Source organism: Chlamydotis macqueenii, chromosome Z (assembly GCF_036417535.1).
Source record: "Chlamydotis macqueenii isolate bChlMac1 chromosome Z, bChlMac1.mat, whole genome shotgun sequence".
Lineage (NCBI taxonomy): Eukaryota > Metazoa > Chordata > Aves > Otidiformes > Otididae > Chlamydotis > Chlamydotis macqueenii.
In genome coordinates, this window is record NC_141593.1 from 9485776 (window position 1) to 9500217 (window position 14442).

General features: G+C 41.8%; 1 protein-coding gene across 5 annotated transcripts in view; it reads left to right on the forward strand.

Moving 5' to 3' along the window:
* UNC13B (unc-13 homolog B) overlaps nt 1–14442 on the forward strand; it is a 191792-nt gene that overhangs the window by 83423 nt on the left and 93927 nt on the right. For 2 of the 5 annotated variants that reach the window (XM_086770214.1, XM_086770215.1), the window contains exons 1-2: nt 5600–8051; nt 12994–13016. The exons of 2 other annotated variants lie outside the window; for them this stretch is intronic. In XM_086770214.1, the coding sequence (XP_086626340.1) occupies nt 5600–8051; nt 12994–13016 (2475 nt within the window). Of the gene's footprint in view, nt 1–5599; nt 8052–12993; nt 13017–14442 lie in introns of those variants that run through there. One more of the 5 variants, XM_086770213.1, reaches the window with a different exon arrangement.

Consider the following 14442-nt stretch of genomic DNA (forward strand, 5'->3'; position numbering starts at 1 on the left):
AAGTGTTCTGACACAGTTTTTGCTCAGTTTATTGAAACAAACCTGTAGGTACAGAAGAAACCTGGAAAACATTATTGGAAGTGCTTAAAAATTTCAGAAAGTTCCACAAGCAGGGCTGGGATGTGGTTTCGCAGCTTATGCAGTAATTCCTGAATGAGAATCTAGGTTGAGGCTTTCTGCAGATGAACTATGAAAGGATTACTGAGGGACCGTGTGATAGCTTTTGTTCACATTGTTTTGTTTTTAAAATAATTTTCATCCTTTTGTAACTACTTCTTTTCAGTAGAATGGATATATTTCCTCTTTAAGGCATTGTGCAGTGCCATGTGTCTCTTTTGCACCTTACTTTTAGCAGAAGTGTCCTGAGGTGAACACATCTTTCAAAAGAATGTTTTGTTCTCCAGTCCTGCTGCTCTTTGCCCAGGATTGCTCAGCTCAGTACCTTCTTGATCCAATAATTCATGCCAGGACTGAAAAGTTAGTTTTTGCTAATTATCAGGAGAAGGTTTGAAAAGAGGCACATTCTCAAAAGCAAGCAATAATGCCATGTTTAGGTGTGATCCAACCCCAAATTGAATCTAATCATGTTAATTAGAAAATTGCATGCTCATCTCCAGAAGTCATACATCAGCAAAGCTGGCAGTAACCCATCATATCTCTATCAAGCCTAGTTGTTAGGATTCTTTCAGCAATTTATGTGCTTAAAAATGCTATAATATTCCCAGGAAGAGTCGATGTTTCAGCATGCATAGTGCTGGGGCGATGTTGCTATGGCAGCCTTAGCCATGATTTCTGTATCTTAATGCCAAAACTGTTTTTTTTTTTTTTTTTTTTTTTCCCAGCATGTCCTGCATTTTAGTTATTGATATTCCTAATGTTTAAATGGTTCTTTATAAAGTAGCAAGACCATTTATCAGTCATTTTATTGCTTTTCTTCATGTAATTGTTAGTACAGGTAATTGAATACCACTTTGTATGAAATACACTGTAAATATGACCTAATCTAAAAGACTTCACTCAGTGCCACGGTGGCATGAGTCAATACCCAGAGAGACTGCTGTGAAGTGGTTTTTTTGGTCGTACTTAATTGTTTTTATACCTCTTTGCCAGTGACTCTGAACATCATGTCTGCCCTGGGGTACCAGCACCCTCTGCTATGAAGGTGTAGGGTAAAGGTGTTTTAGTATTTCCTTAGTGTGATGAAAACCAGACAGCTGGTAAAAAGACAAACCAACCTCATTTTGGCAGAGATGTAAAGGACACAGAGGTTGTGCTCTTACCTACTATACCAACACTTGACTGCAGCCAGCTCACTGCTCTGTGGGGCAGCACTGAAGGTACCAAAAAGCTGCCTTTGTTTTGGACCATGTTTGTCCAGTGGCTCAGACAAGTGAAGATGCTGCTCAGAGTGAGTTGCAGCCAGCTCTCCTCAGTCTGATGAGAGCCTCACCTTCTCCAGGGTGCTGTAAGTGCAAAGTAAAGCTGATCCCCAGCTGATGAGCAGTGATCTCATAATTACAGTTTATTCTTTCATGGGATTTCTCACATTCTTGTTTCTCCCTCATCGATGCTGGCATGCCACATTTGTGCTCCTGTTGTCATCACAAATCCATATGTCAGGAGCAAAAGTAACTGTTATTCATGGGTTACAAGGTTATTTCAGAAATGTGGCTGGTGAGAGGGTAATAAGCTGTGTGGTGTTTGTGGTAGTTCACCTGTTTCACCCATTTAAAATCTTAATATGTCAGTTTTGTCTTCACCAGAATTGCAAATCAACCCAAGCATTGCCAGATAAGCTAGAGATGTCTTCCTCCTCCTCAGCTTGAGCCTGGCTTACTTTTGGGAAGCTGGGGAATGTAGATATGGTGAAACCTGTGCATGCTGCTCTTTAGTTTGCAGACCCAGAGACAGCTGCGCTGAACTGAGCATGGAGAGAAACGCCTGCTAAAAAGGCAGTCAGAACAAAGCTTGTGTAGTCAGTGAGGGCTTGCAGTATCTGGCAGGATACCAGGGTGCAAATACTCTTTCTTTAAAGACTTTATTTCTTACTGTGTGTTAATGTGACCTCTGAAGTGATTCTGAAGAGAATCCTTCAGCAAGGATTTGCATCCAGATTAGATTTTGATTTTTTTTTTTTTTTTCCCCCTGACTGGACCTGCAATAACTTTCATTGTCACTTTGCCCATGTGCCACAAAGAGGCACGACCCTAACACAGGCAACATTAGAGGAATAAGGGATCTTTGCAGGGGACAAGTAATTGCAGGGCACCTAGTCTGGAGCAGTGGAAGGGAACAGGAGCACACACACAACCCTGGGTGGGAAGGAGGAGTGATGGACCCTGGCAGGAGATGCAGAGGCACTGTGGGGCCAGTCAACATGATGAAGTGGGCAAATATCCAGAGCTCCAGGTCTGAGCGTGGGTCTGGGGTGGCAGAAGGCGGGGAATAGGCAGAGGGGACACTGGGAGAGGTGCAAAGAGGGCAATTCTCTTACCTGCTTCGTGGCATATCTGTAAGTCATCAGTGTTTTGCTCCTTGACGGAAACAGATTTCCGTTCACTTCCACCCACTGTAGGGAGAGGCAGAGACTTCCCTCTGAGCAGAACTGCTGTTCTTGTGCTCTGTTCTGGCCTTGTTCCCAGCCTGGGAGGAAACAGTTTCTGTCCCTCTTGGGGCAAGCTGGAAAGGTATTGCTGGTATTTGAAATCAGAGATGTATTTTTTTAAATCTCTAATGAAATAAGCATTTCTGGAGATCTGCATCTATGTATACGTATATATATACCACAAACAGTGTAGTTATAAATAAAAATGACAGCATTGTGGTATTTGCACTGAGCTGCCAGTTTGGGATGGCTGCAGTCCTGCAAGTAAGTGTTCAGCAGGAAAAAGCATTGTCCGTAAGAAACTGCTGCTGTCGAGTGTTGCAGCAGATGAAGAAGACGAGGGCAAACTCTACCTTGAATAGATTTCTTTTTTTTTTAAACTAAAATGATCGTTAAGTCCCTCTGGTGCCTTGAAAACTATGTGCAGAAGAAAGCATGATGAATATTTCTGAGGGAATCCTTGCACAAGCGTGTGTAGGCTTTTCTCCTAGTGCTTGGGGTTGGATATGCTGGAAAATATTTGAAATTAGCATCTCTGTGTGCTACCCCCAAGCAACACATTTGGGGCAGAGCTGCTGTAGAGCTGCTATTCTTGGCTGCCGTTGAATTCAAGTGCTTGCTCTCGGAGGGTTCAGGTCTTAATATTGATACAAAAGTGTTTTTCTGGTGTTGAACACCAGTTAGCCACTCAAGGGAAAGGTGAACTGTGTAAGTGCTACAAGATGAGAGCCTGAGCAAATGTTTCTTAGGTCAACCCCGTTCCATGAGGGAGTAGTTAGATAAGGAAGTCATTTGAAAGAAAACCTGATCTTTATGGAACAATGGCCTGGAAATTCTATAAAATTAAAACTTGTTTTCTTTGAGAGGCTAACAATCAGTCTAACAGGGAATTTGTTTAGCCTATACAAGGGCAGGTATTTCCTTTGGTATGGAAGTTCATCTGAGATGCTGGGTGATGAAGCTTCTATCTGAAGCACAGATGCAGCTTCTGTTGTAGCATATTAATTAGCTCTGATTGTGAAGAAGCAGCAAATGCTGCTTCCTCCAGATCAAAACCCACTCTCTCCTTTCCTGCCCCCAAAGTGAAACAACAAAAATGAAAACAAGATATTTGCCAGGATGAAAATGCTCACTAACAGAAGAATGCTGTTGGTAGTGTAAGTGGCTGTCAGCTAGAGCTGGAGGATGTCTTAGGGCAAGTTTCTGCACTGCAGCAGCTTGGGATCAGTGTGGGTGTAGAAACTTTGAGTTAATGCTTTGAAAATGGAAATTGTTGTTTGACTTCTGAAAGAGGTACTGGGTGAAAGCTGCTGTGAGCTCTGGAGCTGGCCCTTTGACAGTGAAAATTCTCAGAGTGAGTTGATTTGGCCTTAGATCAAGGCCTCAGTCCAGTGCAAAGAGACCTATTGTAGTGTTTGATTCTCTGCTTGGCTTGAAATCATGAAGTATTTGTGCTCAGGACCTGGTCCAGCATTCTCCAGTGGGTGCTGCTGGGACAACACTTGACCCTCCCTGTGGAAGACTTCAGGGCTGCAAAGGCCAGATTAGGAGATCCAAGGTTAACAGACCTCAAAGGAGGTGTGAATGGAGCTGCAAAAAACATCTTGTTGTGAAATGTAACACATTAGCTTTAAAACAGCTAAAATAAAAACAAGGTTAGAAACTCTATTTCTGTTCCTTTCAATGTGGCAGTAAACCTTCCTGTGCAAAGCTGGATGCGCTTGGGAAAACTTAAGTCAGGCTGGAAGTTGTGCATGCTGATTATGTTTGTGTGTTGTAGAGTTTAAATTTTTATTACTTTTTTTTTTTTTTAGAACTAGGCAATCATAAAAATAAAAGACAGTTACTGTGGATCTTAAATCAAATGAGAATGTGAGAAAGAATATGTGCTTCAGCTGTGAGTCCAAATGAATCATCAGACTCATTGGCTTCTCCAGTCCCTTTGCTTCCAGGAGGACCTCTGTATGGGTCTCTGCTCGTACACTCTTTGGAAGAAAAAGCTGATTGTATGTTGCTTGGTGAATACAGCAGTGAAGACACATTAAAGTTTTAAGTAATTAACATAATTTTTTTTTTTTTTTTTTTTTTTTTTTTTTTGCTATTTACAGAGGGGATTTAAATTGGGAAAATGATCCACTGCAAAATCTTGAGGGTTGGAGTAGAAGTGACGTGCAGAATCTTCATGCTGTCAGCTCAGCCTGTTCCTACATATGCTGACTGTGGCATATTTAACTGCAGGTTAGCTTGGGAGCTTGTAAGCTTTGAGGTTTTTTGGGTTTTTTTTTTTTAGTGTTTGGTAGAAAAATATTAAGATAAAAAATTAAAATAGCAAAAAGCTTTTACATTTAAAATCTGTCATCCAGTCTTCCTGCCACTTTACATCACTCTGCAGTTCTTGTGGGATAGCTGGTACTGTGCCAAGTTAAACTTGATTTCTGCTTTGGTTTGAAGCAAGAAAGTATGAAGATTGTGGACTTGAAAGGAAAGGAAATGTGCAGGGACAGAATCCCCAATAATTGTCAGAATTCTGTATTCAGAGGGGTAATTAAGTCACACAGTGTACCATTTCCAGGAGCTCAGCTTAGAGTAATTTGCAAACCTGTTAGAAAAAGGGAATGGCCACAGAATTGCTCTTTTATTCTTCTTTTTTAATTTTTTTTTTTTTTTTACTTTGTTTGATAGAAGAGGGAGCAAGCAACACTTATTTCGACAAGAGGACTTGATCTGGGGAGGTGGCCAAAGCCAAGACAATGTCTGTACACTTTAAATAGCACATCCTCTTTCTGTCTGCTTTTATGTGGATTCTGGTTTTCTTATTCTGCTGCTTAAGTTACTTTGGCTATTTCTATCTGTACCAAACTGTAATGTCTTTTTCCCTCTTTCGGTAGCTGCTTCGTGACAGAATAAAAACTGGATGTGAGTTGTGCGTTGGGAAGTGATTGATGTGTGCTTGTGCAGCTTGTAGCACTATGAGAAACACAGGTGCAGCTGCTGATGATGTTTGCTAGAAGTAGATTGAAAAAGCAAGAAAATGAAATTGTGCTTCTGCACAGACAACCTGTTGTAAAACTGTGGGGCAGGAAGCAATTCCGGAAGCAAAAACTCCATTTCTTTCTACGGGACAAAATGAAGAGGCTTCTTCAAGGCCAGGTAGATGAGAATCCAAACCATGCGCATCACTGCCAGCTCTCCCCAGTAGAGATTGAAACAGACATGTTTGTTTGTGGAATAAAGCGGAGCCCTGCGAGCACTGAATTTTCCACTGCTGGAGGGGACTTTCATCAGGATGGAGAACATGATACCAAGGGAGTGAGTGAAGTGTGTGTTGGTGAGGTGGAACTGAACTGGGATGGCTATGTAAAAATACCATGCTCAGTCCAACAGAACAAGAAGGATTTGCAGGGAAATTCTTCTGATGGTATGATGCAGACTTCTTCTGAAAGAAAGGGCAGAGTATCAGACGGGCAGGACCTTTCTTCCCTGAGCATTACCATGAGCTGGAGGGAGATAGCTGAAAGGCAAGGGTGCTTTCCCCAGGAAAAGCCCACTGCGTACAAGAGTCGTAGACGGCAATCAAGAGATCGCTCAGCTGATGTGGTTGATTACATTGTTAAAGAGCTCCAGGGAATAAGTCGCATCCAGACAGAGATTGCAGAGCTCCGACAGCACCTCACCTTGATAAAAGGCTCTGTGGATGAAGTCTCTAGCTGCGTGGATACGGTCTTGAGTGAGATAGAAGGCCTGCAAGGTGGTTCGACTGGCAAAACCCAGGGTATACATGCTCGAGAGCCAAGTAAGGAGGTACACAAGGAAGAACCAGTGTTATATTTTTATGGCATTCCAGAAAAAGATGGTGAAAACACAGTAGACCTTATCTGCAGCTTCTTGTCTGAATATCACTGTTTCAATGGCATCCAATGCAGTAAGTACATAAAAGATGCCTATAGATCAGATATTGGTACAGGCAAGGCATTAACGCCAAGACCAGCAGTTGTGAAACTTGTCAATTGTGAACAGAGAGACTTTATTTTACAGAAGTCTATTCTTCTGCAAAGCTCAGGGGTCCGAATTGGTACCGGTGAAGAGCAAAAGCGACAGAATGTCCAGAGAGGCTGCAAAACTGATTCAGGCTCTTCACAGACTGGCTTCAAGAAAAACCATCGCAACCCAGTGAATTCTGAGGCAGCTCAAAGAACTGATAGAGCTGGGCATCTTCGAACAGACTCATGCCAGGTGAAGTATAAGAGCATGGGTAGGAAAACACAGTGTGTAGGGGAGAGACTTGATTCTGTGCAGAAGGCAACCTCGACTAAGAAAAGCAACTCAATACCTGAAACTGGGAAGGAAGCACAAACAATAAGCTGCAGTGAGCAGCCTTCACATGCCAGTGACATTCACCAGGCCCTTCATGAACAAAATTCGCAGGTGACCAATTTGGCCAGATCAGGTGATGGAGATCACTGCTGCTCACCTGACTCTTTGGGCTGTGCAAGCCAGGCGTGTGCTTCAAGCAATGGTAGTGACCACAGGCTTGACACTGAAAATGTCACTGAGACTTGTTCTTCCATTCTAGATAAAGATGAGGGGATAACCACAGAAGAAATTGAAATAGACTGCGATACCCTGTGCAAATTTACCAATGTGGAGAAAGTTGATACTCAAAGAGAGGATGTTTCTAGTGGGGTGACAACCATTAGTTATGATCATACAACGGATGAAATGGCTGATAGTAGTGACAGCTTGAAAGATATGATCCAAATGGACCTGAATGATCAAGATCCAACTGATCAGGTCTTTAGGGATGTCCTGGAAAATTCCCAGTATTTCCTTGACCATTCCCGGGATAACATCGATCTTGTGGACATGAAGTTTTACACTAACAAGCTTGGGAAAGCTATTCATCACTTCAGGTCTGCTCTGCAGGTGGTGTTTCACAAACTGGAGGCAAGTGATTCTGAAACCCTTTTGGAAAATGATAGTGGCTTACAGATGGATGATGACAATACGCTTACTCTGACCACTTCAGGTATGTGTGGCAGCTCTGACAACTTCGCAGAAACCCCTCCTAGTCAGTCCTCCGAGAGCCAGGCCAACACAACTGTCAACAGTGAAGCATCTGCTCAGATGCCGTTTGTTCCTTCCAGTCTTTCCTCTGTTCCACATGAGCCTCCTGTTTCCAGCTTGATGCCATCGTCTGACTGTGAAATCCCCACTGGGCAGCGCTCAACTCCTGAGGAGCTTGGAGGAGATGTGAACTCTCTACCTGAGCCAGCAAAGGAGTGCAGACCCATGAGCCTTGACAAAGTGTGTGCAGAGACCATCTACCTGAACAAATGCATCAACAATTTCAAAAATGTGCTGAGGGAAAAGAGACAAATGCGTAGGAGACTCTTAAAAGAATTAGCACAGGATGGAAACTGGATTTCTGCCGAGGAGACAAATTCAGGTAAACCGAAAAAATGTTTTTAAGGAGATGTCAAAATCTGATATTTGTGCAACCAGTAGGCAACACCTCACTCTGTGGGTGAACGATTTATTAGAAGTTGTGAACAAATAGTTACAAAGGCAAGTACATATGCTGTACAACAGTATTGACCAAAAAACCCTAAAATTTATTGTGTAACACACTGAAATGCAAGTTAGCAGGCTTCACCTCTTTTTCTTCCTTTTTTTTTTTTTTTTTTTGAGAGCGACTTGCAGTGCATCTTTAAAATAGCAGGTGTTAGGGTTTTTTTGTCATAATTCGTGACTTAGTTTCTTGTTAAATATAATAGTTATGACATGTGATAACAAAGTGTGTATTTGAGCTGTAAGTAGCCAGATTTGCAGTTTTGGGAGCTGAGATCCAGACTTCAAGTGGCTCCATCACGAAGTGGGAGTTCTCAGTGTTTAATCACTGCTAGATGTTATCCTAGTAGAGACCTTTACAAAAAAAAAATGTTCAGACCTGCATTTTGCTGTTGTTTCCATAACTTTTCCGTGACATGAGAAATTTTCTATTTTGGTGGAGCTACATCTAGCATATTGCCAGCACAGATAATCAAGTGTTTGACCACAGCAGATGTGAGCTGACGTAACAGTGGAGCAGTGCTGGTTAACCCATTCCTGAGGACGTGGGAGATAGTGACCAACATGTTTTGATGAGCCATGTTTTGATAGGTAAAACCAAACATAACCTTGAAATGTAGGTCCAGTTGCTCCCTACCTCTCCAAACAGTGAGAAAACTCTCTCAGTGTCATCTCTGTCCAAATCACTGCGCAGTTAAGGGAAGAGGCTTTGTTTCAAGAGGGGTAGATATTGGAACTACAGCTTGAGATCTTCACATCCTTATTGTGAACCTCCTTGTATTAGATATTTTGTTCACTTTTCTCTTTGCAGTCATGAAAACTAGTCAGAATAATTAAAGTGCTCCTTTTCCAATTCAAAGAGTTGTCTCGCTCCGAGTATCTTTTCCAGTGACTGTGCTTTAGCTGTGAAGAAACAATCTGTCAAACCATATTTGACACTTGTACCAGTGACCTTCTCAGTTATGCAGATCATAAAGCTTGTAATCAGCTCTTCACTTTCTTATTTTGTATGAGGTCCTTAGTATAGAGTTGATGCAAACAATAGGTTTTTAATGAGGGAAGCACTAGGATTTGGTATCAGGCTTTGCAGAGATACATACATATTTTTGTGTTTCAGGGTAATGTTTAGATTCCTAAAGTATAGGTAGTACAGATTAAACTTTTTTTTTTTAATTCAGAAAGCTGTTTTTATTTTCTGTTAATTATTTTCCTTTTTTTCAATAGCATTTGTGTAGTGTTCAAGTTCTAGACATTAAGTCCTAATTTTAGGACCGAAGGGAACAGGCAGTGGTTTGAATTAGCATTTGCCACAGTGCAACAAAAGTATTGAAATAACCTATTTCTGAATGTGAGAGGAGGCTCCTCATCTCAACAGAGTTTGAGCAATACAGGCATATTCACAAGGTGAGAAGCAGCCAAAACAGTTAAGGAGGAAGAGGATCATAGCTGGACTTCAGTGCCTTAGATCTGGCTCCGGGGTGGAATGGCATTCCTGAGCCTCCCTGGTTCAGTTTCCCTGAACATCGTCTAGTGATGTGACAGAGAGCTGATGCTTGTGTACCACTTGTGTAAAGGCATATCTATACGGTAGGTAGGAGAACTGGAGTTACAACAATAAGTATGAGATGAAGTCATGATGTAGGAAGTATGCTCTGAGAGACAGGAGGAGTCTAAAGGAGTCCAGGGTAGTGCAAAACACTGGCTAAGGGGTGAGAAATTGGAGAAAACTTGGAAGAAATCCTGGAGGAGATGTCAGGAAGTGAAGCAGCCCAGACCATCAGGGCAAGGCAGGGAAGGTGGGAGGGGAAGAGCAGGTCTGTCCAGAGCGGCTGTCAAGGGATGTAATCAAAGCAGTGGTGCTCACACAGGACAGGCAAGGAAGCAGTGGGTGAATAACCACTTGTCAGTAGCCAGAGCGAGAGAAGGGGACGACAGTATTGCCAAGGGCTCTAGAGCGGGGCAAAATTAAACATATACTCATTCAGTTGGAAATAGGGTTGTTTTGGCATGCATTTTCTGAGAAAGGGAAGCACCAGTTCTATGTGCATCTTCTCTGTACTGTAAATAAGTCTGAGCTGAGCTCTTGTTTTTTTCCTTTGGAAAAAGTATCAGACTCAGAGTGCAATGCAAGGTCGTTGGTTTGCTTTTTTCCCCAGCTGCAGACGAGTGTTTATGTCTTACTTTAAAAATATAATTTGTTCTTAATAATAGGTTTTTAAGTTCCTAGGTCAGGTCCATTGAAAATGCAGTTCTGCCTGCTAGTTTTTTGGTTCTGAGCCTGAACCATGGTATTATTCATGCCTGCTTGAAAGTTCAGTTCAAGGTACTTTATTAAATTTGTTTGGCAGCAGTCTGCACCAAAGGAATGGATGATAACTTTGAAGGTGTTGGTAAATCTGGATGTGTTGGTGAATCAGAGATGATGCACTGGCATAAAGGTTTAAATTATTTATAGTTGTACACAGATGCAAATTACGAGAGCAATTTAGAACTTGGCAGATGCATGTAAATAATTGTTCTGTTTAATTTGAAGTCAAAAGAGAAAAAATAAAATATCCCCTGAAAATCTGAGCAAGCTTTTATAGTTTTAATTTGAGAAAAAGAAAAAAAAAAAAAACAAAAACCTGTAAGTGAAGATGAAGATAGTTTGACTTTATGTATGTTTTAAAAAAGCCCTGAAATGGTAGAGATTTTTGTAGATGTAAATTGACTGCTCAGAAGTGGAATGGTAAAAGAATTCTGTGACCACGTTTTAACCAAGTTAGTCACTATTGATGATGCTGTGAGCACACCTGCTGTAATAAGACATAATGAGAAGATTTTACTTCTTTGCAGTTGCTCAGAGCTTTGACAAGGGTTATATTTGGCCTGAAACTGTCCCCAACAGCTTCAAACTGAAGGGGCTCAGAAATCAAAGATATGCATGGAATTTAAGCCAAAATAATACTTTCTTTTTTTTTCCCCCAAAAATTAGTCTAATGCAAGATTCATTGCTTTGTGTTTGTATAAAAATAAGTTTGACCTATATTTGAGAAGCTTTAGTGCCCTCAGGACTTAAAATTTGGCAGTGCTAGGCTGTGTCAAGGATTTATCTCTGGAAAGTCAACCCCAAATGAGCGAAGAGAATAAGCATTTGAAAAATGTGTGGTTTGCATATGCTCACTGGTAGCTTGCTACAGTTGAGCTGTTGTGCTGCCAGAGACTCCATCTGTCCTCAGTGTTTTCCAGCCAGGGGCTAGAGCGGGGTTTTCCTTGCTCGGCATGACTGAGAGCCATGGCAGACCTAAGAGGGAATGTGAGTCCAGGTCTTCTGCATCTTCTGCGCTCAGAGACTTCACAGGGAGGTATCAGGAAGCAGTCTGGTTCAAATGCAAAGGAGATAAAAACCCAAGAATGACAGAAGTCTAGACCCGTCTGGGACACACGGGAACAATCCCAGGGACCAAGTCAGGAGAGATGAAGCTTGGCCTTGAAGAGTCTGAGGTGACTGTGCAAAAAGAAGGATGAAACCAGGGGACTTGAAGTGCAATTGGGGCTGCCTAGGTGAGAAGATTTTGCTTAATAAAAAGGGACAAGCAGGAGGATGGTATAGACAACCACTTTAGGGAGAACAGTCAGAAGTGTCAGTGCCCAAAAAAGCATGTTCCCATCTGAGTCTGGGATGGACCCCAAGTTTCCTCATCTTCTCCAGGTCGGGAAGTCTGTGCAGAGCTGACTGTCAAAAACACGCACTCCTGCAGCACTGGCTGTTAGCAGCAGACAGCAGCACACTGCTGCTTGGCCTGCAGGGTGGTCTGGGGGCTTTCCTCCCTGCTCAGGATCCATGTAGGCATGCCTTAAGGTGGAAAGTAGGGGTTTTATTTTAGCTACAATCCAGCACTTCATTTGCTAAAGTAATTTGACTTCTCCTTAGTGACTGAGTTAAAATAGCTTCTTGATTTTCCTGTCTTAGAGATTGCATGTGTGTAATTACACCTATATAGACAGTAACTTTGAAAACTATTTTAGCTTTTAAACCAATTTGAGTGGCCCTTGTTGCCATGAAGGTGTTCCTTCCCCTTCCGTCTTCCATACACAATTAAGTAATATCATTCTTCTGTGAGGATACAGAATTACCTGATTGGAAGACTTTAAAAATATCATATCTGTACCGGAAATCTTGTATATGACTCTCATATAACTTTACTAGCCTTGAAATTGCCAATCCATAAACATGAGATTTAGTGTAGGAGGCTTCTGGATTTTTTTTTCTCAGAGGAGAATTGCCTAGATTTATAAAACCAGAAAATATCTCTCTGCATTATGGTATTTGCAAAAGCAAAATGTGTTCCGTGGGAGCTACCAGTTTCCTCGTAATGGGCAAAATGTACGAGGGGCAAGGAGGGAAGGAGGGGAAAGCTTCAGATGCAGGCAGTGGATGCAGTCTAGGGGAAAGGGGGAAAAAATCCTGTTCCACTCTGTAATAAACACAGGTTCTCTTTGCAGTGTGGTAAATAGCAGCTCCAATTCTGTATTAAGATTACTTAAAATTCTTGAGTTGATAAAACAGGAACTGTAAAATTAGCTCTCAAAATCATATATTTTAATGGACGTGCAGTTATGGATGAAATTTGATTAGTTTAACATGAGATTAATTGGTAGAGATTAATTAACTAGTGTATGTCTCACGCAGCACATGGGAAAACTCTCTGCTGCACAAATGTTTTATGAACTTGAGGCAAATGTTTACCCCACTTTCAGAAATCATTTTACAGAGCTCACAGCAGAAATCTGGTCTATTAACTTTTGTTCGTCTCCTTCTTCTCTTTTTTTTTTCACAGAAGGAGGTAGAGGAGAGCTCCAGGTTGTACATGTGTAACCAGCATCTCTTTCTGAAACTCCCGTGTGTGCATGCCTTCTCTTCATATAGTCAATTGCTCCTGCTGGGGCCGGAGTTTAGCATGCAGTGTAGCATGTTACGGTTGTCAGAGGAATTGTTTACACTGTGTGTGAGTTAAAAGTCTGTTCAGTGCATGTAACCTTGTACAAAGAGAAAAACATGAGTGCTTGGAGTGATCTCCTCCCTTTGGTGCTCTGTGAGGTGTGTGTAACCTGCACAGGCACCATATTGGCAGAGTCCAAATTATTTATCCTGTCTTTTTTAGTCTTCCTCTATGAATCTTGTTTAAACCAAGTATTTCCTCATTTTTCCTCAGTTGTATTATTTCATTCCATCTCCATCTGGTTTGTACACTTACAGCAATTAAAGTCAAAGTTACCGCTGTAGGTTATACTACCAAAATTAAGCAAGAATATGGATGCTGGGAGGTGTCTGCTGCAGATCCCATGCCTTTTTAGCTAACTACAGCTGCACTTTGCTTTCAGCAAGGCCATGTGCCCCATGGGAAAAGCAGGACTTCTCCCTTAATGCCTACATCTATTCCTTCTCCGGTCATGGAGCGGTTGCCTGTCTGCTTATCACCCTGTGGGCAACAAGAAACTCTTTCCTCCTAAGACTATCCACAGAATATTTTTGTCTACTGCTGTGTGACATCTTAGTTTGTGTTTGCAACTGTACCTCATATAGAGAAATTTCTGGCTCTTGTATTTTTGGGTATCTATGCCGTGTGGCTTCAGTGCCTGCTATGCTTCTGCCTCTCCCTTATTGTATGAATCAGGCTAAATCAGCTTCCTAGAGTGGGCTGAACCTTGCATGGCTTTTGGGCCTCCATGCAGATCTCATCCTTTGCGTTTGGTGAATTTGCATTTCTAAGATTTATTGGCTCATGTATCAGAAGTTTTATTTCGTTCTTTCTGGTAAATGTCTGTCTGTTAATGGTTTTTCAGGAATGTAGAGATAGCCAGTGTCAAACATCGGTGTAGAATTCTGTTGTCTTCTGGCTGCAGTGCAAAAACACTGTAACCTCCTTTAAGGTGCTTGTCTGGCAGCTGGAAAGCTGATACTGGAAGGTACATCAGGTGGAAGGAGCTTCCTTTTGGGCTCTTCAGTCATTATTTAAATAGACATTGTTGCGGAATACAGTAAATGTAAAATAATCCCTTGGCTGGTTGCATTTTTGCATTGTGTGTAAAATGTGGCATACTTGAGTCAGTGAAGACCTTGAACCACAAGACCGACTAGTTTAACTGGGATGATTTAGTTCAGTCTGATTCTGCTAATATCCTTGAAGAAACAGTCTAATTAGGCGTGACCAGAGTTTAATTTGGACAGTGAAACAGTTGCTCCTTGGTTTAGCCTGATTCAGATTAATCTGTAACTAAACTGAGGC